A 24,951-nucleotide genomic window follows, 5' to 3' on the forward strand; every position below is an offset into this window, starting at 1 on the left:
TTGAGGCTCACTGTATGTCATTTCCATGTACTGAACTCTTGTTATTTAACTATGCCAAGATAAATTCAATTTGTAATTCTAGGACACCTTTAACTCTTTAAGTGCTTGAGAACAGCCATTTCTTTCAAATATACTTTTCTGTTTGTTTTTCTCATTCAAACAAACCTTTCTTTAGCAGATTTGTTTATATATAGTACATTATATTATGTTGTGATGCTTAAATTCACCTAAGAATTACTGAAACTTACTGTTCTGTGTTTTGTTAGATAAAATAATAGATATATAATAAATTATATTTAATATTAAATATGAAATGATATTTATTGCCATATGTTTATTATTGGTCATAACATGAAAACAATTACAGCAATATTACTGTAAGTTCAGTTTTTAATTTCAATGTACACTTAGCATGTGCATGTGTATGTGAGTGTTAGCATCTAGCTTAATACAGTTATCTTAAAATTCATTCATTCACATTTAAAAATTAAAGGGATAGTTCACCCAAAAATGCTTACCCCCAGCGCATCCCCCAGCGCCATCAGACCTCACTAACCGAGTGCTGAACGCAGTTGGACATAGTGGTGTTTTAGAAGTAAAAATTTATATAAATACTGTTCGGTTTCTCGCACAAACCGATCGTTTCGTGTCTTAGTGTCATCACGAGCCGCAGGGTTTAATTTGGATTTGTCTATGCAAGTTTTTTCAACTCTTATTGATAGAGTTCCCATTCACTCACATTATTTGACTGACAGACCGCAACAGTTGCAGTTAAAAATCATCATTTGTGTTCTACTCAAGAAACAAAGTCACCTACATCTTGGATGTGCTGGGGGTAAGCAGATAAACATGAAATTTTCATTTTTGGGCGAACTATCCCTTTAATGTAGCAGCTTCCACCTTGTGTTCAAAGAACCATCAAAATTCATATAGATATAGACTACAGATAATCAGGGTGCAGGCCGAAGCCATTGAAGTACAAAACACTCACTTGCACAACAAACCTGCAGAGCAGTCAAGTAACTGCTGTAAGTACTGTATAGTTTTACTTGATGTAGAAAGGCATTATGCTTCTGTCTTCAAAACAAGCGCAATCTTGCACACCTCTCAGAATTGATTCACATGACACTCTTAAAACTTACAAAACAACCAAAGTTCAGGTAGTGGGAGAAAGATCAGTAATGATAGTGTCATCTCCTCAGCTGACTGGTGCCATTTCCCTCTACGAAAGCAATAACCTGTCCCATTTAACTCCAAACACGCTCGTCACCACCAGGAGTCAAACCTAGAGCAACAAAATCATTCATCTGATGTACTGAAGTAAAGCAGGAAAAATAACAACTACAGTAATTACAGACAGAAGCCTTAAGATACGACAATGTACTGAGGTGGTACCATGAGGTCAATATATTGTTTTTACCATAGCAGAATGTTCATAAAACATGTTAAAATCATGGTATTTTGTTAGAATAATTTCAGCTGGCTGTTAAAAACCACAAAAAATCTCTACACACCATACTCTAAATCTTTAAGACGTAAGGAGTTGTAGATGTGAGACGTCCTGTGATCTTCAGGAAAGAGGAAGATGAGAGAATAGAGATAGGGGCTTTTTATTGGGTCATAAATGCCTTCACTTCCACTCCTAAACACACACACAAATATGCCAAACACACACCACCAATAGCCAACCTGTTCTCTTGGATTTGACTACAGAAAACATCCTGAAGTTAACATGAAATGGTTCTCAACCCACAATCTCCATAACATGGCATATATGTAACTTACACATAATTAACTTTATTCAAATATATTTTATGTATATTAACATATATTATTGATTTTACCAAAATGAACAAAACAAAAAACAAAACAAAACACAAAACAAAAAACAAAAAACAAAAAAGCAAAAAAACCAAACCAAAACAAACAAAAACGAAACCAAAGCAAAAAACAAAACAAAACCCCAAAATGTTGTTCATTTGGTTCTTTGGACCAACATGTATCATTATTTCAAAGAACATCAAAAAAAAAAAAAAAAAAAAAATATATATATATATATATATTAAATAAAACTAATTAAAAAGTCAGGTTTTGAAAGAATAGTGAGTTGACCATTGTGTCTTTAACAATTACATGGACTTCAGTTCTATATTCACCTCACTTCAGGCACTACTAAAGCAACCTGCAGATTTTCTCATTCTGAGCATGCATGTTTTCCTTTCCTCAGTGTTCTTTTGCCACGGCCTGTGATTACCACCCAACTAAAATTAACACTACGGCTTAACACACCAAGTCCTCTGGGGTCCAAAAACCTTCGCTCTCTCCTGCCCCCCTCCTCTCCCTTTACCCCTCAAGCTCTCAGTCCATTCTTTTCTTTCTACTCTCCTCATTCCCCTCATTCCTGAGGATGGCTGGAGTCTGAACTTCTGTAGACCTGAGGGGGGCTAAATCCCCTGAGAGAAAAGTCGAGAAGATGCATACAATGTCAGAGCTGAGGGGACTGGGGGGTGGGGGTGTGTTTTTGGGTGTCACACAAAGAGGCAGGACCCCCTACCTTCTCGGGTCATGTTGTTGTGACCACGTCACAGCGAGTGTCAATCAAGAAAGACACAGAGAGTCCTTTCATGGCACGGCTGAGGTTCCACTGATGTGGGGTATTCCCTAGACCACCTCCCCGTCGGCCTCACAGCCTCTCGCACACAATCAAACAGCACGCCTTTCATAGAACCAAAATAACACTACTGAAACAATTTCGTTTCCTTGGTGACAACATCTCAGATCTTCTATATCTCAAGACCTGGATGTATGACGGTTCAGATTTTAGAGTACATGGATCAGAGTACAGCTTGATATATGTATTGTTTTGATAAAGATGCAACTAAATGCAGTTATTGGAAGGTATAGCCAATCTCTATAGATTTAAAAGGTGATCTCTAGAATATATATAGTGCTAGAGATTCAGAAGAGATCTCAAAAATGTCACAAAACATCTGAGGCAAGGCCGATGCATCAGAGAAACAAAACTCAGACCTTTAGTCTCCTGAGGTATGAAAGAGCAAATCTTTGAGCAATAATTATATCTACATATAAGCAGATGACATGCAGTATTTGAATTCTCACATATCTTGAAGGAAATTAATCTTTAAACAGCTCTTTTTGTTATACACTACCATTCAAAAGATTGGGGTCAGTAAGATTTTTGTCTTTTTAAAGAAATAATTACACATTAAATTGATCGAAAGTGACAGTACAGACATTTAACGTTAAAAAAAGATTCCTATTTTAAAAAATGTTGTTCTTTTGAACATTCTATTCATCAAAAAATCTTGAAAAAAAATAAAAGCAAGTTTAAAAGCAGTGATTATAAGAAATGTTTCTTGAGCGCCAAATCAGCATATTAGAATGATTTCTGAAGGATCATGTGACACTGAAGACTGGAGTAATGATGGCTTGGACATCACAGGAATAAATTACATTACATTGAAACCTAATTACATTACATGTTGTTTTAAATTGTAATAGTAATTTACAATATTATTGTTTTTACTGTATATTTGATTAAATAAATGCAGCCTAGGTGAGCACATGTGATGAGACACAAAAAATCTTTCCAACCCAAACTTTTGAAGGGTAGTGTATATTAAATTCAAATCACAGGTAAAATTGCAACTAGGGAGTCTTGCCCCCTCTAGCCAATCCAATTCAAAAACTAATTAAATATTAACCACAAGATAATCAGACTTAGACTAATAAAACTCCCTAAAACATTCAAGAGAAAAATAAACTTTTCCCTGATGTTGACTCACGTCTGTGACTCTGATCAGCATTTACAGCCAGATGACATTCTGCAACAAAACAGTTTCAACAATGCAAATTTTTAGTAATATTTAGAAGTAAAATGTGTAATTTCTGCAAAGACAATGATTATTTTCAAACAGGTTTCCCAAACACTCATCAGCCAATAGATGATACAACAGATAGCCCCGCCCCAAACTCACACTATTGGCTAAGCCGGTGTTGCTATGTAAAGGACAGTCAAGATGCGCAAATAAACAAGACAATGTTTTGATAACACCACAAAACCACAATGTTTACACTTAAGGGAAATCAACCTACTCTTATTGTTGTCTTTACAACTATACATTCGAAAGTTTGGAAAATCTTCAGCAACCAAGCAGTAACAACAGCACCAGAAGACAGATTTAATTCTTTTTAGAAATCTGTTCTGGCATCTGGCAGGTTTACAATCCCAGATGTGGTCCAAGTCTGGCATGGGCCTATAATCCAGCTAATGGCACATAATAACACTGAGGAAGCTGGGAAACCAAGAAAACCATCACTTTTTCCTCTCCATCTCCCCCTCGTTCCTTTATTCTCCATTCCATCCCTACCCTCAGCCCTGATCAGCTGAAACACACACACACACAAAACACATGCTCAGGCTTGCACACACACATTCCCAGAGAATGAGAAACAATCTAAATGTCACATTTTTTTTCCCTGCAAAGTAACTCCATCTCACCTCGGAGCGCTCAGCATTTCCATCTCCCTGATGTTGACTCACGTCTGTGACTCTGATCAGCATTTACAGCCAGATGACATCACCTCTTTAAAAATATCTCGACACAAATATCTCAGCCACAATGGAACTGAAGCGATAACAGTCCAGACAAGGCACAGACAGGAAATCAAGGACACATTGCAGGAGTGTGGCAGAATAACGAACCAACTGGCAGGCCTTTATTTGCGTCTGGTCTAGTAGATTGCTCTAGTCGTGTTGCTGGCCTGGCTGAGACCTAGCAGACTTACCTAGCATGCCTATCAAGCTAGTGCTACAAAGTATAAATGTCTGTTCACACCAAGGACGATAGCTATGACAATAATGATAAAGTTTTAAAAATCGTTCTAAATTTAAATTCCCACACCACAGCTATAATTATAACAGCACAGAAGAACGATATAGTTGGAAACACTTTCAGATTCTTTTTTTTTTCAGCACACGAAAAATATAAACATTAACAGCCAATCAGAATCCACATGATTTTAAAAGACTTGAGGATTTAAAATGGCAGACGACACGACATAACTGCAGCACACACTTATAATAAATAGAATGTTACTAGGGCTGGGCGATATATGGCATGCGATTGTCACGCGCATTTCGTCAGTAAAGCCGGTTCCCTGATTACCGCTAAATCGTCATCACCTGCTTTCAAATGGAGCGGCATTTAATAGACAGAGCCCTATTTCACTGACAAGCTATGCAATAACGCGTTCATATCACAGATGAATCGCCTTCGATAATGAACGCGATATTGCGTAGCTTGTCAGTGATCTACGGTTCTGTCTATTAAATGACGCTCCATTTGAAAGCAGGTGATGGCGATTTAGCGGTAATCAGGGAACCAGCTTTACTGACGAAATGCGCGTGACAATCGCATGCGATATATCGCCCAGCCCTAGTGGACGATAATATATTTATCATTATAGTTATCGCCCTTGGTGTGAATGGGTCTTCAATAACCATAAAAGACTGAAATATAAGGCATTATTCAGAGGATAACAGAAACCAAAAATAAATAAATAAATAAATAAAATCAATTATTTCTAATTTAATAATCAACACTCAAATAGCTAAAACTGTGCTGCACAAACATTTAAATTGCACATAAGGCAATTTTTAAATCAACTTTTTTATAACTTATTGTTTCTACTCCAGTTGGTCAAATATAAACATTTAAATGACATTGTGAAGTGACATTGTATAGTCTACAAGCTGTTTTATTGATGTCTTTCCAGGGTTGAAACACTAATCGAGCAATTACACAGGACAGGATTTATTTCGGTAAGTTAATGTATCTTTCAGCGTACGGTAATGTATCTTTTTTGCTATTGTCCTTGCTTGCTTACCTAGTCTGATGATTCAGCTGTGCACAGATCCAGACGTTAATACTGACTAACCCTTGTGTAATGCCTCGATCATGGGCTGGCATATGCAAATATTGGGGGCGTACACCCCGACTGTTGCGTAACAGTGTGTGTTATGTTGAGATTCGCCTGTTCTTCTGAGGTCTTTTAAACAAATGAGATTTATATAAGAAGGAGGAAACAATGGTGTTTGAGGCTCACTGTATGTATTTTCCATGTACTGAACTCTTGTTATTTAACTATGCAGAGGTAAATTCAATTTTTGAATCTAGGGCACCTTTAAATCGACTGAATTTTAAAGTTGAGATTTTGCCTCATTAAAAGTAACAAAGCAAAAAAGTGATTATTTTGCGATTATTTGACGGCAGGCACACTACAAATGTTTGGTGAAGTTTTGCTCACATATCAACAGAAAAGCAGAAAAAAGATTTTATATTCAAGAAAAATGCTGATTAAAATCGAGAAATGAATATTGTCAATCCAGATCTAGTGTCGACACAGCAAACATGTTTAAACTGTTGTAACTTATCCACGTTGTGTGCATGGAATAGACGCTGAACGCTGATTTTCGGTGGCTGAAATTGCGGTGCACATTTGATACAACACGAGGGTTCGTAAACAATGACTTTTTTTCTGTGAACAACTATCCCTTTAAAGATTAGTATCAATTTTTATCTCTGAACAAGCAATAAAAGAAACAAAAAATGAGTATAGAGCTATAAAATAAGTGTGGATAGCATAGACCACATAATTTTGATGAGAAATGTTTTAGTTCACACTGAAATCCCTTACATTTGATTTCAGACTTTGGTATCTTGGTAAATCTGAGAACAGTTTGTGACATTGTCTGCGATTTGATACTCTAGAGAGATTACTAAAGTCTATTTCTCAAGAGCAAAATATGTTCTCCAGTTAATCTCACTGCAGTCCAAGACATTCATTTGTGGTATTAAATTGTTATTCTCTTTTCTTTTGGCCTATATAACAGCATCAGGACCGTCTCAACACCTCTGTCCTGTTTAAGAGATAAAGGTGTTACCCAACACTGACACCACAGACTCTGGAGCACAACCTAGTTCCTCCCTGAAGGCACAATAATGCAGTTACACACCCAGCTGAGCTCAAAAAGCTGACCCTGTTTCTCCATGCACTGAAACTCCATCCACTCTCACCTTACAAATCTTACAGTGAAAGACACAAGAAGAGAGGGGACAAAAAATGAGGGACAGTGCAGAGAAAGAAGACACAGATTCCCAGGATCCAAATTCAGTGTTGCATAACCCCAATATGAAATGTGATCTGGCCTCTAAGCACTGAGAAGGAGCAGAGGAGCATCTTAACTGGGTCAAACTGAGTGAATCATATTCTCCAGTCACACCGAGGAATTGCGCAGGGTCACAGCAAAGAAATTTATACAGTCTCACACCCTTAACATCTCAATTGTGTCCAGGGGCAGAATAAAACAGGAGGTATAGATTGAGAAAGGAAGAGAATGATACATAAATGTGAAGGACTCTGTATGTTTTTGCCGGGAAAAAAAAAAATCAAAAAGATTACGTGCGCTCCAGAGAGCCTCTCTAACGTTAGCTTAGAGATGGAGTCCACAGCACAACACAGACTCCAACACAAACATACAGCTCAACCAGTGTATAGTCCATTTCTGAATAATTCATTCTCATGAGCCGGTACTTTTTAGTCAATCAAAAAGCGTCAGATTCCAGTGTAAATGACTCTTATGATCTGGTTCTTTCTAGTGTATTGCCAAAAAAATAAAAAATTTATGTGAACAATGTAGTCCGATGCCCGAACAAATGACTCTTCTGAACCAACCCGATTTCATGGCAATTCGTACGTATTTTACGAGGTGGCTAAATTCGCACAACTTCACTCATTTTTTGCTAAATCGTATGTATTTTATGAGTAACCAAATTTGTAAAATTCTACCCGTCACTGGGGTTTAGACAAATCGTATGAATTCGTATGAGTGAGGCCGTACGAATTAGCCACCTCATAAAAAACATACGAATTGATCGTGAGATAGCGTGGTCTGAGCTGGTTCTTTCTAGTTTATTACAAAAAAACAACAACAACAACAACAACAAAAAATTAAAGTGAACAAGGTAGTCCGATGCCCGAACAAATGACTCTTCTGAGCCAATCCGATCACATGGCAATTCATACGTATTTTACAAGGTGGCTAATTTGTACGAATTCGCATGACATCACTTGTACGAATGCATACTTTTTTTGCTAAATTGTACATATTTTACCTATCGGTGAGGTTTTTTTTAGTAAATCAATAACATATGGCACAAACAGCGTAGTCAGATTGCCGAACAAATGACTGGTTAATTTTTGTGAGTCAAAACATACAGTATGAATGGTGTAAGCTGAATCACTTATGAATGTGTTCTTTTTAGCGAATTTAAAAAAAAAAAGGTGTGTTCGACTTGCAGTGGCGCTACACAGGCCAATTAGTGTATCGCTCATGTTGTACTTTGATGTCACACACCGATCGGTCTCCGCAGCACTGCATCAAGTCGTACACACCTATTAATAATGTGAACAACACAATCTGATTCCCAATCAAACAACTCTTATGAGCTTGTTCTTTGTAATGAATCAAAACGTATAGCATGCAGGAACAATGTAGTCCAGATCACGAAAGAATGACTCTTATGAGCTGGTACGTTTTTAGTAAATCAAAATATGTAGTGCAAATAGGGTAGTCCGATTCCTAAAATGACTCTTATGAACTGGTTCTTTTTAATGAGTCAAAAAATACAGCGAGAAAAGTGTAGTCTGAATCACAAATGAATGACTCAAACACATACAGCTTACAAATAACTGTCATGCTGTGATACAAATATCAGCGTCGTCACTGAGTGTTTATAGCAATGTGTATTTAAAGAAGCACATGCGTTTTAGACAGCATTTCTTAAAATAAACAAATGAAACATGTTACCACATGTTTTGGTATTGCTATTTAAGCAAATTATTGGATTGCATTTATGCCGCTTACAAAAAAAAACTATTTTGCAAGAATTATTTTAAATTTATTTATAACTGAAATTAACTGAAACTCATAAAGTCACAATGAGCATCATTTTCTTCATAAAATCCACATTGTCACTGATGTTATAAAAAAACCCACTCCTGCCATGCCAAAGTGGGAATAAACATGTGCATGTATGTACAGAATGAACAGGCAGCACTCTCCACCACAGTCCCTTTCCCTCCCTCTTCTTCTAAAGGTCAATAGGTCACATTCCTTATCCTGATTTGGGCCTCAGCTATAAAGAGGCGAGCTACGTTAGTGTGTATTTGTGTTACAGGACATCTGTACCAAACATGTTACACTTAATAGCTCTAGACAGACAAGGTTGTAGGTAGATCACCCAATTCATGAAACATCTAATGCAAAGCATAGCTGGATCTGGCTATATAAGAGGCTCTTATGATCAAACAAGATGTGATGCTCAGCAGAAGAGACAAGGACCAGCATCCACTCTTCAATCCAGCCTCCAGCAACTGATGGCTGATGAGATAGAAGGGCAGGTAAAGTTTTGTCCCATCACCTAAAAATCCGTTTTGTGCATTCCAATGCACCTATGCACAAAGAGAGCAAGATAAGAAGGGAAAAAAATACTGAATGATGATCTGAGATCTGAGCTCTGAGCTGAGAAACATCTCAACAATATCTTTGCTCCACCATCAAAATAATTTTTAGAGAAGAATAAACCACTGAATGTTTACTACACTGTAAAAAAAAAAAACATTTTCATGATTTATGACTTTTTTCATAATTTTCATGATTTGTTATTTTTTCTTTTGTCAAATAAACTTAACATAACAAAATTTTGAGTTTCTGTTGATTAAACCAATCACCTTCATTGTATTAACTGAAATGAACTCAATTTTAAGGCAACCAGGTAACTTACTTTTTTAAGTTAAACAAACAATTCTTTTTTACAGTGTAACAATACAGTAGCGATAATAATGAATGACTCTCTGTTTTCAAACAAATTAAAAGAATGCTTAAATATGTGCTATTGGAGCTGTCTGCAATTTGAAGCCACATACTACGGTTACAATTTCTGTCATATAAAGATATGGTAAAAATATTAAGAGCAGTAAGCTATTATAGAATTCTGAATTCTGAAGCCATTGTTGTTCGTTTTATTCCTGAATTAATCTGTTTTATGAATAAATTTGCTGTATGAATAACTCAATGACTGCTACAAAGACAGACTGAATTCAAAATAGCATACTATGAATTCATAAAAGAGTGCAACAGTGCCCACCCATTTTTTTAGTGACCTTCATTCCGGAAGTATTTTTCCCATTCATCATTTCCCACAGAGATATTTAAAGTAGTCTTTGTTAAAGATTTATAAGCAAAGATCAAACCAACCTGTTACGAGGTGAATTACCACATTACAAATTGATTTGAAGCAAAAAGGTATTTGATTACAAGATTGTGTACTTAACGGATTAAATGAGGGGAAAAAACTACAATCCCAGGAAGCATTGCAAATGATAACAGAATTAAAATGGAGAAATATAAAACAATTAATTTAAGATTTTTTTTTTTTACATGATAGATAGATATAGCAAGAGTAGTATAACAAATAAATAGATCAGTTGAATAACTGATTCAATGACTTGCTAAAAAGACAGTCGTTTTTATTCCAAAAAAATTCTGTGTTTTTGAACAAATCGATTGAATTAATCAATCACCTTCTAACCTTCACCTTCTTCATAACAATGTAACCTGCAGAAAGAGTTGGTAAAAATCACTACGACTAATACACAGACTGGAATACTCAAACACAGAAAAGTCCTAGTGTACTAGTGTATTATATTAAATGGAACTACTTACTCATACTTACGGGTTTGTTTGAATCCTTAACCATAACCAAAAACAGTGGAAAGAATCCAACAGAATTTCACAGAAGGAGAGACCTGTGGGTTTTTTTGCTCAAGGGTATGATGGTGATTAGGGTTCCCAGAATTTCTCCACTTCATGAATCACCCATTCCTAAACAAGATCTTTAACCACTACCACCATCATCCTTCCCCGTGCTAAATCCTTTCCTAAATTCCTCACAAATGTACCATGAGTTTCTCATTAAAACATCTCAGTTACCCTCAGGGTAGCTGGCATTAGAAATAATTTCGGCACAACCAATTCGATAACTACAACAAAGAAGTACTGACAGCTCGACAGATAATTACAATTGCTCTCAGGAAATAATGGAGACAAATAAAGCAAAACAACTGATTATCCAATTCCATTAGCACAAACGCTTAAGCATTTCTGTTACAGATAACATCAGCTCTCTTCAAAGTAGAGAGGTAGTGGACAGCAGAGAACCTAAAGAACAAACCTGTTGTACTAGACATGACAAGTAACGTCTTAAGGCCCCGATATATACTCACAGCTACGTCAGTAAAGCCGGTTCCCTGATTACCACTAAATTACCATCACCTGCTTTCAAATGGAGCGGCATTTAATAGACAGAGCCGTAGATCACTGACAAGCTACGCAATATCGCGTTCATTATCGCAGATGAATCGCCTTAGATAATGAACGTGATATTGCGTAGCTTATCAGTGAACTACGGCTCTGTCTATTAAATGCCGCTCCATTTGAAAGCAGGTGATGGCGATTTAGCGGTAATCAGGGAACCGGCTTTACTGGCGAAATGCGAGTGACAATCGCATGCGTTATATCGCCCAGCCCTACTCACAGCTGAGAATGGAATTTAGTTGAATACATAAATATTTGCTGCACGCTTTCCTCTCAATAACAAAATTGAGAAAAATTACGTGGTGCGAAAACAACTGTAAAGAAAGCATCTGATCATAGCGACATTGATATATTTGCTCCAGCTCTGCAATTTGGCAGTCCAGTCAGGCCATCCTTAAAAATATTCTTGTTTGCCGTAACCCGACCGACCCTGTCAATTTCGGACTGACTTGTCAGTTGTAAATTTGCGTTAAGACCAATTTTTTTTTTTTTTTTACTCTTCAAACAACTAATACAAAAGCAATAAAATAATATTGATTATATTTTAGTAAGTATTGTAAATATATAAATAGCCTAGGCCTACATACAAACGAAGGCTACGTTCTATCTTTTAAATAAAAACAGTCATCTATGTTTACACTATTGGTTAACGGATGTCACACTATGGCCGGTGCGTTCGCTTCGTCTCAATCCGTTGAGAGACGAGACGTGCTGACAGATAAAATAATTACATGAGTGTGATAGCCTACGTATATTTGTCTGATTTCTTCAAGCCGTCGTATTTACCATGTTTACTATGGTAATAGCGCGCACAGTCTTGGTGATCAAAACCCACATCGAATCACAAACATAAGTTATTTAAAACACTTGCTGCTGTCTGAAAGTGAGTTTTGAGCTAAAATTATTTTATAAGTCTTTAATGCTGGTGTTAGCTGGTAACCTAAATCATCGGCGCCTCCGTCTCCACACACAGATAAACTCCGCCTTTGTTCGTAACCACTCCCTCCTCAAGCCCGAGCTGGCCCGCTTTGGACCAAGGTATTCGGCGGGCCAAAAAACCCAGGCCGTTGGCCCCAAGGAAGCCCCGATGAGGTACGATCAAGCCCCGGAAGTGACAGTGAAAACACGACTGGCCCTGGCACGCACTAGCACGCCCGATTTAGGCCCAACAGTGGAAACACGGCTGCGCCCGAAGGCACGGGTTGAAAGACCCAGTCAGTGATGTCACGATATGCTAATTTGTTTAAATTCATACCTACGTAATCACCATCACCAAAATTGTACTTTTTTTTTTACATTGAAACTTGAAAAAAAAAAAATAATAAAATAAAAAAAATGGGTCGGTAGGTAGGTCTATTTTTTTTTTTTTTTTTACTGTTACTGCAAACCAAAATATTTTTAGGTATGGCCTCAAGTCACCTTAAGTTTATTTATATAGCACTTTATTCAATAGACTGCTTTAAAGCAAGCAGGCTTTACAGTACTGAACATAACAAAAAAATGTCACTTTCAATTAGAACCACAACTTTAATTTCTACTATAAAAGCAGCTCATGTTTTTCTCGTGTCTGACCTTGATGGACTAAACAGAAGATTTCCATGCCAAAGAAGGCGGAGCCTCAGAGCTCACCTATGTAATCGGCATCGACCAATGGTAGCTCAAAGATGTTTACCAGCTGAAGCAAACTTTTCCAGAAAGTTCCATTTTGAACTCCTGAAACGAATTCCAAATTAACTTTATATAGGCCTGATTTTGTTTGAAATTACACCAGTTTATTCTTTGATTTCACTTGAAGTATAACCGGGGCTTTACTTTTTCATTGCAAATGTTCGCTATGCTAGCTACAAAAACTATACAATAACAAGCAAGCATTAGTAATTATTTGTATAATGTATTGATAAATGTTAGAGTGTCATATCATAGCTGTTAAATTTATGTTGTCTTTACACAAAAAATGTGATGGAATCTACCCAAACAAATTAAGTGCAAATTGTTACCTCAATTTTGTTGAGTAGATCCTATAGGTTTGTTTTTACAGTGTACCCACAAGCACTGCATTCTTTTAATGTTTGAGTTTGGGGCCAAAGGGCTGTAGGGTTGGGAGGGGGTCAGGGTACGCCTGTGTGTTTTAATGGGGGTGTGAGATGCTGACAAATCAGTGCTCACACTTGGGTCAGGTTACCACCACAGAAATGTGCATTTCCTTCCCAGGACATCATTTAAAGCATCACGTATAATAAAACTTTAGTGCACATTAGTCTGCAAAACCCTATGTTTGACATAAACCGTCTCAAATGGGGCTGAGTCTGCTGCTGTAAAGTTTAAAACCTTCACATTACAGAACATAATTTTCACTTTTTCACTCTATAAATACTACAGCAATGACTTAAAGGAGAGAAATCAAACTTGACGCCAAGGTTGGAGTCTCTAAAGTCTACAAGGCAGCTTTCTGCACCTCAAGATTCGCTCTGGAATGTCACATGACGTCATGTATTTGGGATCGGGTTTCCTCTGCCTAAAAGATCCGGTCCACAATATAATCCACAACCCATATTTGTGTTTTCCTTAAAAACTCCAAAAACACATTTTGTGACAGTCTGTTCCTTTCTTTCACATGTTTTTTTACATGTGAACCCTATCATTCTCAAAGGAAACAGAGAAGAACAAAGTGTCAACAATGCAACAGTTGAACACTCCCCTTTTAATCAATGAAGCTATCTACTTAGGGAGTCTAACTCATTTTGATTTGCTTTAACAAAATGATTCAGAGATTCTTTTATGACATGACATAACTGTCATCATGTGATGCTTGTCATCCCGGCAATAATACAAAATTATTTCATAAAATGTGTATGTGCATTGATTAAACAGTCACATAATCAACTAAACATAAACATTTCTAATAATAATAATAATAATAATAATAATAATAAATATATATATATATATATATATATATATATATATATATAGCACACGCACATGTAGGCTATATATAATATATACACAACTCAACATCTTTAAATTAATAGTTTAATCTTCCTCCATTTTTAATTTCACTGTCATTCACAATGCTTCATGGGATTGTAGTTCTTTCCTTCATTAAAGCTGTTAAGTATACATTTATTTATACATAAATGCCTATACATAAATGCTGTTTGTAATATATCTGTTAAGTACTTTACATCCCATCAGTCAAATCCTCAAAACTCCCCAAAAACTGTGCAGACAAGTTCAATGAGTTGGTGAATTTTTAAATTGAGATCCTCAGGGACTGATTTAGTCTGATTAAAGAAAGAATCGTCCAGGGCTGCCAATGAGAAACGCAGCCCAGACTGTTTATATGAACAAGTTCAAGTGATTCATTTGAAAAGAATCGACTCAAAAGAACGCTATTCTACAATGCAAGTTCACACAGCTTCCCACCAGAACACGCTCCCCTGAAGTGAGTGTATGTAGACAACTTTGTTAATGCCATTATAGACGGAACTGGATGTTATGTATACAATATAAATCACACGTCATACTCATTGAAATGACGTTAACAACCCAGCCGTTACGACATTATATTATTCGCGTGAAGCTTAAGCAAACAACTTGTTGCTGGGAATTGACGTGTCACTTTCCAACGGTCTTTGGCATCTTTACCAGTCTTGTTCTTAAATATACAGAGGTTTCATGTGTAAGGGCAAATGAAATACAATATGATTATATTATTTAAACAGCCCCTGTGTTGATTTAAAAAAAAAAAAAAAAAAAAGTTTCGTAATGAACGGTATCAAATTCCAGAATTTTCCAGGAAAGATGCAGGACAGAATCACAATAGCGAATCCTCCTTTATTAATTCTCCTTTGGACATTAGGAACGTCGTGGAAGTGAATTTTGATAAAGCAGTGTTAATGAAGACTACGAATTAGTAGCCTACTTTTTCCTGCATAAAAAAGTAAACAAGATAGGCTAGCCTAAAAATTGCAGTATTTCTAGTTACAACACAGCTGTCAAAATAAACTAATGTAAATCAGCTCACGCAAAAGTTTTAAGAGTTTAAAGCACTAAGTTTCGTTTAGGTTTCGTTTCGTTTTCCATTAAATTCAAGACTTCCCCTTCCCATCAAAGAGTCAACCGGCTCGCGCTTTTCTGCAACTTAAAACTTTGCGAAACAAAATCGTAAAATACATTACTTTGAACAAAAACGCGTCTACTTACCTTGGGTTCAGTAAATCTTGCTTATTAACACTTTAGTCCCTATATGCCCGAAATAGAAAGCATGTCATTCCGTTGCTGCGAAGTCCACGGTGGACCAGACCAGACCAGAGTGGAATTCCGCCATGTCAATTATGTGGAAGCGCACATGGGGGTGTAGAATTTACCGTATTACACCAAATACTCTCCCGATCCATTCCATCAGCGACCGCATCCGCACACCGGACAAATGTCTGATGATGCAGATAAAGAGGAATGTTAGGAGAGATTGCCCTCTTATGAAAGATTAGTCTCCACTATTTTCTTAAACTAGCTAGCACTGTTGTGGAAATCTGAAAAAAGCAGACTTTTTTTAACGCATTTTTTATTTATTTATTTATAAATTATTTTATATATAAAATATATTTTATATATTTATATATTATACATTAATATGTATTTATTTATTTAGGAGGCATCTTGCAACTTAATAATAATAATAATACGTTTTGTTATTTCAAAATACAAAGAAGCATTGATGTAAAACACATTACTGGTGTAAAAATCATGTGCTGTATCCACAAACTTAAGTTCCTTTTTTGCAGGTTTCACATCCTCAAATATGATACACAGGATTTTGTTTAGGACTAAGAATGGGATATGATTAGCCTACATAGCTGAGTAAATAATAATAATGATAATGACATGAGCAGATAAATACATGACCTGTATATTGTTAATTTAGTCATAGCACTGGTAATGATGTATTTTTATTGTGATGGTAGTAGAGATTATTGTTACTATCATTGTCATTATTATTGTTATTATAAAACTGTGATATAATAGGATAGGGTTATATTTAATATATTACATGATTATTATAAATACCGGGACATATTAGAATGTTTATGATAATGAGGATTATTATATTGTATTATTGTGATTATTGAGATGGTCATAATGTAATTGGGTATTTTGTAATATTATAATATCACATAAATTGTTAGTAATTAAACAGAAAATGGCAGCAACTATATGGTGTAATATAAGGGAATGAATTGGGGTGGGAGTAAATAAGTTCTTTTCACTCCCTTTCGAGCAAGTATTATATGTGTAAATAATGTCAAAAATGCTGGGTTAAAAACAACCCAAGTTGGGTTGAAAATGGACAAATCCAGCGATTGGGTTGTTTTAACCCAGCAGTTGGGTTAAATGTTTGTCCAACCTGCTGGGTAGTTTTACTTAACTCAACTATTGTTTAAAAATTACAGTATTGCTTACTTAAAATGAACCCAAAATATCTTGAAAATTAACATTTATTAATATATTTAATAAATGAACATTTTAATTTCATTTAAGATTCATTTTAAGTCAGCCATATAGTCATTTTCAAACAATAGTTGGGTTAAATAAGGTTGGGCAAACATTTAACCCAACAGTTGGGTTAAAACAACCCAATCGCTGGGTTTGTCCATTTTCAACCCAACTTGGGTTGTTTTTAAATGTGTATATATGTGTGTATATGTATGTGTGTATGTGTATGTAGGTATATTTTATATATATGTGTGTGTGTGTGTAGTTATTATGTGTAATGTATGTATATATGTATATATATATATATATATATATATATATATATATATATATATATATATATATATATATATATATATATATGGGAGATAAACTTCTATTTTTTATGTATATTGTGTTAATATATATATATATATATATATATATATATATATATATATATATATATATATATATATATATATATATATATATATTCCTCTTAAATAAGCTTAATCAATCAATCAATAAAAAGATATCTCATAAAAAGCCACAGTAGTGGAATCTGTCTATAATTTCACACACCCATTATCATATTCTATGGCTACACATACTAATAACCGTGCATTGTTGAATGTTTATCTGATATTTACTGTAATATTATGAATCAAAACTCATGAATCAAAGTTTTTGAAACACTTTTTATTTGCCTGATTTGTGGGTCAAATGAGAAATCTTGCTTAACTTCTTATAATAATAATGTGATTGACATTTAACAGTATGAGTGAATGTATTTTTGGCTTTTGTTGAAATGCTATTTAATTTTAAGTTTAAAAAAGATGTAATATATTTCTAGAGCTAAAAGGTATAGTAATCAATCAGTCAGTGTGTGTAGAATGGGGTGACCATATCATAAAGAGAGGCTACAGCGCCACTTAGTGGTCATTAACATTACAGCAATCGGATCTCATATTAAAAAGAGATTTATTCACAGTCTGGGATCAAACAATTGAAGCGTGATTTATCAGGACATTAACAACCACTTCAAAACGAGTATCAATCTATTGTTTTACAGTCTATGGTAGCATTATCAAGATGACTATACTATACTAGTCTATTGTACATAAATATAGGCCTATAATTTCTCTATAATTTCTCTAACAACAGAATCGTGATTGTAGTAATAGCATTTGTTGTAAAAGAGGAAAAAAACGTGTAGAGGCTTCATAACTGGGCTGACAGACATCTGATATACAGTACATTCCAATGTGACGTATGCAAACAACTGTTACATGATAAAGCGTGAAGAATATTTCAAAATAAAAGTCACCGTCTACAGGAAGAATACAGTGCTGAGAAAATAAAATCAAGATGATATGTCGTTTATTTAAACATTTGCGTAAATTTCGATTTATTCAACAATACATGACTGGTAAATTAATGCTAACCATCAACGAATAATATGCACAAAATAAAAAAGGCTGATTCAGAGCTCTCTAATACCCGAGGACTTTTAAAGTAAAATTTGCTGTGATTTCAAAACCACTGCTCTCTGGGGTCAGATGGGGTATTACAACATCATACGGTCAGTCACTATGTCAACTCTGAGACCGGTGTAGTTTTACAAGTTTTGTTTGTGTTCATTTAACTTATTCCATCATAATGATGCGGTCCATTTTGTTCATGGCGATTTTAATGTCAATAGCAGCTGCTTATTATATTTATCTGCCTCTGCCCAGCACTATATCAGAGCCATGGAAACTCATGTTTATGGATGCAATATTGCGTGGGGTAATGCATGTGGTAAGCTTTTGCATTTGTTTCCATTATATAGTCTATGCAATATATAAATTGGCATTATTGTAATTTCAATGTGGATACATTATTTAAGCATAAATAAAAGAGGGATAGCTATGGCACTCATTTAGAAATAGTGTTTAATATTACATTAAAAAATTAGTGAAATGCACGAATGAAGTTTAAACACTTAAGAAGGAAAACTATAACTATATGCTATAACTATTTCTGAATATGGAGTTTGGAATACGTTTGGTGTAAAAAATACAATTATTTATTTGTCTTTTCATCATATTTTTACTTCAGTTAATTGAAGATTTTGTTGCATTACTTTTTAAATGTTGAATTCTGATGTAGGAAATGCCAACATTTTATGTGTTTAAATCTACAAACTTTTCATGCTTGGTTAATTTTATACAAAATTTTAATACAAAAAACGTTGGATTTGAGCCTGTAATGCTGCAAAAAAAAAAAAAAAGCAATTGTAAACCAAACTTCATAATCTTTAGGACATTACTTATGTTCTTTATGTTCCAAATGGAATTTTCTTAAAGAGATTTTCTGAGACTTATAGTGTGTATAACAATCCTGCTCTCTGATCCTACTAATGTTAAGTCTTTTTTCATAGAACTTAGCTCACGATCTTGGACTGAGATGCTCTTTCAGTGTTGTAAAGTGCACTGTGTCATGGGATGAAATTAGATTTTACTTCAATTAACGTAATATTAAAATTTGGGTGTTTGCATGATTGTTTTTAATTGTTGACCTTTGATATGGGAATTGCCAAAACCACCAAACATTTTATGTGTTTTCATGCTTGGTTAATTTTTGTTAGATTATGCTACATCTAATATCTCTCAATAATACAAAAAACGGTCAATTTGAGGCTGTAATGCTGCAAAAAAACCAAAAACTTCATAATCTTTATGACATTCCTTATGTTCCAAATGGAATTTTCTTAAAGAGATTTCCTGACCCTAGGGTGTATAACAATCCTGCTCTCTGATCCTACTAATGTTAAGTCTTTTTTCATAGAACTTGGCTCATGATCTTGAACTGAGTTGCCCTTTCAGTGTTGTAAAGTGCACTGTGTCATGGGATGAAATCGATTTGTTTCACCATTTTACTTCAATTAATTGAATATTAAAATGTGGATGTTTGTATGATTGTTTTTAATTGTTTACCATTGATATGAGAATTGCAAAAACCGCCAAACATTGAATGTGTTTAAATTGATCTGTTTTCATGCTTGGTTAATTTTTGTTAGATTGTGCTATATCTAATATCTCTCAATAATGCAAAATGAAAATGTGGGATTTGATCCTGTAATGCTTTTAAAAATGCAATAGTAAACTGCCATAATCTTCACGAGGACCTTATGTCCCTTCTGAAGTAATGGAATTTTCTTAAAGAGATTTGCTGACCCTTATAGGGTGTTTAACAATCTGCTTCTAACTTTTAGTCTTTTTTTTTCATAGAGCTTTTTTGCTCACGATCTTGGACTGAGTCGACCTTTCGATGTTGCAAGGTACGCCGCGTCATGGGACGTAATACAGGGTCCACAGTCCATCCCAGCCGTCCGGGTCACAGATACTTATTTTGCAGGGGTGGAGGCACAAGTGTTTGAGCCCACTGCATCAGATCAGGAGCTGCATTTGAAAAGAGGTGTGGTCTATTTCCATGGAGGTGGATGGACGCTCGGCAGTGGAAGTAGGTGAAATGCGTGTGATTTCATATTAAACATCTTTTTAAAAATGTATGTTGTGAACAGAAGTAGTGAGAAAAAAAATACATTGTTTATTTCTTTTCTTTTTCTTTAACAGAGATGCAAACATATTTCCTTCAGTGCAGGACTATGGCTGAACAGTTGGATGCAGTTGTAATATCAATTGAGTAAGCAATGCACGTTGTCTACTGTATAATTTTATTGCTACATCCTTAACAAACTCAATTATGTTAATTTCCGGCTGTCATTTGTATAATTTGTATGTTCAGGTACAGGCTGGCTCCAGATGCACGTTTCCCAGATCAGTATAATGAAGCCATTCGGGCCTCAAAACACATCCTGACAGCCGAGGTGTTGGGTCAGTACAACATAGACCCAAAAAGAGTGGCTGTGTCAGGTGACAGCGCCGGGGCCAACCTAGCCGCTGCTGTGGTGCAAGAGGTACGAGAAATCCCTGCAAATGAATTTTCACTACTGAGGAGAAGGAATCCACAATAGTGTTATTTTTATTTTCGTTTTAATAATATTTTGAATTAGCTTTTATTTTTATATTTTTAGTTTTCATGTTAGTTGAAGTTTAAGTCATTTCATTATGTGCTTTTGTCATTTTTAGTTATAAGTTATATATTCAGTGTTGGGTAACACATTACAAGTAACTTGAGTTATGTAATCAGATTACTTTTTCAAGTAACTAGTATTAGTTGAAAATAACACTACTTTTAAAGTTACTTTTTCAAAAAAGTAATGCAAGTTACTTTGTTATCCTATTTATTGGCTGACAGCTCTTCTGTCCCCATGTTGAGAGAAATTGGGAGTAAGTGCAGAGGTGTTGTGTGCGCTGTGTGATGATGCGTATTGTAAATGTGAGCATGCATTTACTCATCTCACTTGCACAAAAACAGATGTATCTCTGGGTACATTCATGCTTTCAGCATTAGCATTGTATCTACTCAAATACTCTTGAGTGCGTTGTGTGCTCTGCTCAGGTAGAAGTTGAGTAAAGCATTGACTTTCTGCATTACAGCAGCTTTAGCTAGAGCAGCTTCTGCTTCCCGTTCTCTCTCCAGAGCATCCAGGGTAGCTTCTAAACAGGCTTGTTTCTTTGAGAACGAAACACGAGCCAAGGCAGCCTCAGCCTTCGCTTGTGCCTGATGACTTAATTGAACAGGAGGACTTATATATATTTAAGCAAGCCCATACTGCATGTAATGTAATGCATTACTTTCCATAAAAATTAACTAAGTAACACAATTAGTTACTTCGTTTAGTACGGAAGAGGATTAGGGCCAAGCAGTAATAAAAAAATCAAACCATCTCGAGATTAAAGTTGTTAAATTTCAAGAAAAAAGTCTAAATAAAATGTTGAGAATAAACTTGTTAAATTACGAGAAAAAACTAGTTAAATTTTGAGAAAAAAGTCGAGATAAAATGGTGAGAATAAAGTCATTAAATTACGAGAAAAAAGTCGTAAAATTATGAGAACAAATTCGTAATTTAACAAATTTGTTCTCGTAATTTAATGAGTTTATTCTCAACATTTTATCTCGACTTTTTTCTCGAAATTTAACAAAATTTTTCTCGTAATTTAACGAATTTGTTCTCGTAATTTAATGACTTTTTTCTCGTAATTTAATGACTTTATTCTCAACATTTTATCTTGACTTTTTTCTTGAAATTTAACAACATTTTTCTCATAATTTAACGAGTTTATTCTCAACATTTTATCTAGATTTTTTTCTCGAAATTTAACAACATTTTTCTCATAATTTAACGAATTTGTTCTCGTAATTTAATGACTTTTTTCTCGTAATTTAATTACTTTATTCTCAACATTTTATCTTGACTTTTTTCTTGAAATTTAACAAATTTGTTCTCATAATTTAATGAGTTTATTCTCAACATTTTATCTCGACTTTTTTCTCGAAATTTAACACGTTTTTTTCTTGAAATTTAACAACTTTAATCTCTATTTTTTTATTATTCCTTGGCCCTAATCCTCTTCTGTAGTTTAGGGAGTAACGCAATATTGTAATGCATTCACATTTAAAAGTAACTTTCCCCAACACTGTATATATTGCTTTTTAGGTTTAATTTATTTTTATTTCAGTTTTAGATTTTTTTTTATTTCTAGTTAATAATTTTATTGCTTCAGCTTAAATTAATTCATATTTTTATTGCCAAGGCTAACTTTCATTTAGTTTAAGTTTTTCAACTAATATTTATTTATCTCAGCTTTATTCCAATTAAAAGAAACATTTTAAATAGTCCACAATCACATGTATTTATCTCTTTGTTCACAGATGGCTTTGGACAGTAGCATTTCTATCAGGTTCAAAGTTCAGGCCCTTCTCTACCCCGTGCTTCAGGCCCTAGACTTCAACACACCCTCGTACCAACAGAACGGCAACATTCCCATCCTTCACCGTCCACTCATGGCACGCTTTTGGCTGGAGTACCTACACGGGGATCCAAGACTCGTTACATCTTTGCTGGCAAACAACCACACTGCTCTGAATCAGAACCAGGAGATGGCAGCAGCCAAAGCCAAGATCAACTGGACCAAGCTTCTTCCGGTGGCCTTTCAGAAGAACTATAAACCAGTGGTTCCGCTTCACGGTGACCCAAAGCTGGTGGAGAAGCTGCCAGGCCTGCTGGATGTGAGAGCGGCACCTTTACTAGCTGAAACAGAAGTGCTGAAGGCCGTGCCGCCCGCCTACATCATGACATGTGAGCACGACATCCTGAGAGATGACGGACTCATGTATGCCACACGACTGGAGGAAGCCGGAGTCCATGTCACTGTTGATCATTATGAAGATGGTTTCCATGGATGCCTTAGTTTCGCTTTTGGGCCCTTTCGATTCTCTGTGGGGTTTCGAAGTTTTAGGAACTACATCCGTTGGTTGAAGGAGAACCTCTAGCAGAGCTAAAGTTTTCTATTGTTATGTTAAATATATTTAGATTTTTAAACATTCTCAAATGGTTTTTAGATTTATAATGGCAAGCAACATGTCAATGCAACTGATTATTTGTGAAGAATTGAATGGGAATAAAAGTGCAGTGTTCATGCCCAATTAATTTTGAAATAATGTTTCAAAAACAGTATTCTATTGTTTCAGTAGCAGCAGGCTTAAGCTACAGTAATATGTATTATATGGATAATGCCACATAATGCAAGATGATCCTAATTATATAAATATAAATAATTCTGCAGAGTGTGACTAAACAAGACCATTTCTGTTTAAAAATATATATTAAATGTTTTATATATAGATATATATAAAATTAACAGTTAAAATGCCTTTCTCTTTTTTCCTAAGAGCAGCTGGGAAGACAAGATAGTTCATGTCTCATGTCAAGATTTGCAGTGGTGTGCATATTTGTGTACACACACACACAAGCATGCAATTGTGCTCTCTGCCCTAGTTTTGTGCAGCTGCATCTGGGCGTGAAGTCTGCACAGATGCACATCACCATGCCTCAAGGAGTGTATCTTAATGAGTAGTACATTCTGAATGCATGCATTTATTTCTTTGGGAAATAATCCATTAGTATTGCTGATTTTTCACAGTGGAATCTGTGTAACAAAAAAAAAAAAAAAAATCTGTAAAATGATTGAATGTAAATACAATATAAATGAATTATAATTAGCATAAAACCATAAAAATCATGTGCTTTGTCCACAAAATTATTTCAGGTTCCACATTCTCAGGCATGGTTTACTGTACCCAGGGCTTAGTTTAGGACTGTTTATACTGTCTTTCATAATTTCACACTTTCATCACATTCTACTGTGTAAAATGGTGTGTTATATCAATGTAATATTTATTAATATAGTATATATATGAATATGTATGATGTGATGTCCCAAGATCATTAATTAGAGTAAAGAGACAAATCAGAAAACCTCATCTTGTTAATTTTTGGGGAAATGTAAAAGTGAAAAGCTGTATGACCAGTGTATGAACAAACGATGGCTGCGTCCGAAAACTGGAAAATGCTGCCTTCCGAGGACACATTTCAAGGTAAGAAGGCATCAAGGCACGTCCGAATCCAATGTTAGCTTCACTTCCTCTGTCATGAGATACCTTCATCTGATCGATTTTTGAAGGAAGCATAGATGTATCCTTAGCTGCCTTTGATATCCCACAATCCTGTGCTTTCCATTCTGTGACAGTTGAGCTAGAAAAATAAAGATGGCGTCCGAAGGTTGCGTTTGCTGCTCAGTTTGTGTATAAATGTACGATTTTGATCAACATATTTCAATTTTGATATAATTTCTATCAAGAAATTACTACTGTAGTGATTAAATATTTGTTTAGTTCTCACAAAAGCTCGCGCTATATTGCTGTAGATCATTAAACTGTTACACTGCCTCAGAAGTCTGTCCAAAATCAGTTTTGTGAGGTACCTTCATGCACAAACGCTGCCATACAAGTCATTCTCTTATAAGATAGTGAGGCAGCAAGACAGCTATCTAGGTTTTTGGACG

At 35.2% G+C, this 24,951-nt stretch overlaps 2 protein-coding genes across 4 annotated transcripts in view; one reads left to right on the forward strand and one right to left on the reverse strand.

Annotated features, from left to right (window-relative positions):
* The window catches only part of fndc3bb (fibronectin type III domain containing 3Bb), a 76,999-nt gene extending 61,179 nt beyond the window's left edge, over positions 1-15,820 (reverse strand). For both annotated transcript variants that reach the window (XM_067377354.1, XM_067377353.1), the window contains exon 1: positions 15,668-15,820. The gene's annotated coding sequence lies outside the window, so the exon portion shown is untranslated. The remainder of the gene's footprint in view (positions 1-15,667) is intronic.
* Positions 15,821-18,487: 2,667 nt separating this feature from the next.
* LOC137014034 (neutral cholesterol ester hydrolase 1) lies at positions 18,488-24,344 on the forward strand. 2 transcript variants are annotated; one of them, XM_067378135.1, is made up of 5 exons: positions 18,488-18,521; positions 20,212-20,443; positions 20,557-20,626; positions 20,729-20,900; positions 22,760-24,344. In XM_067378135.1, exons 3-5 carry the CDS (start codon positions 20,559-20,561, stop codon positions 23,378-23,380), a joined length of 861 nt encoding a protein of 286 aa, XP_067234236.1. In that variant the 5' UTR covers positions 18,488-18,521; positions 20,212-20,443; positions 20,557-20,558; the 3' UTR covers positions 23,381-24,344. The 2 variants fall into 2 exon arrangements, with proteins under 2 accessions (XP_067234236.1, XP_067234235.1); XM_067378134.1 differs by having other exon boundaries at positions 18,508-18,739.
* Positions 24,345-24,951: the final 607 nt, after the last annotated feature.

Source organism: Chanodichthys erythropterus, chromosome 23, assembly GCF_024489055.1.
Source record: "Chanodichthys erythropterus isolate Z2021 chromosome 23, ASM2448905v1, whole genome shotgun sequence".
Taxonomy (NCBI): domain Eukaryota; kingdom Metazoa; phylum Chordata; class Actinopteri; order Cypriniformes; family Xenocyprididae; genus Chanodichthys; species Chanodichthys erythropterus.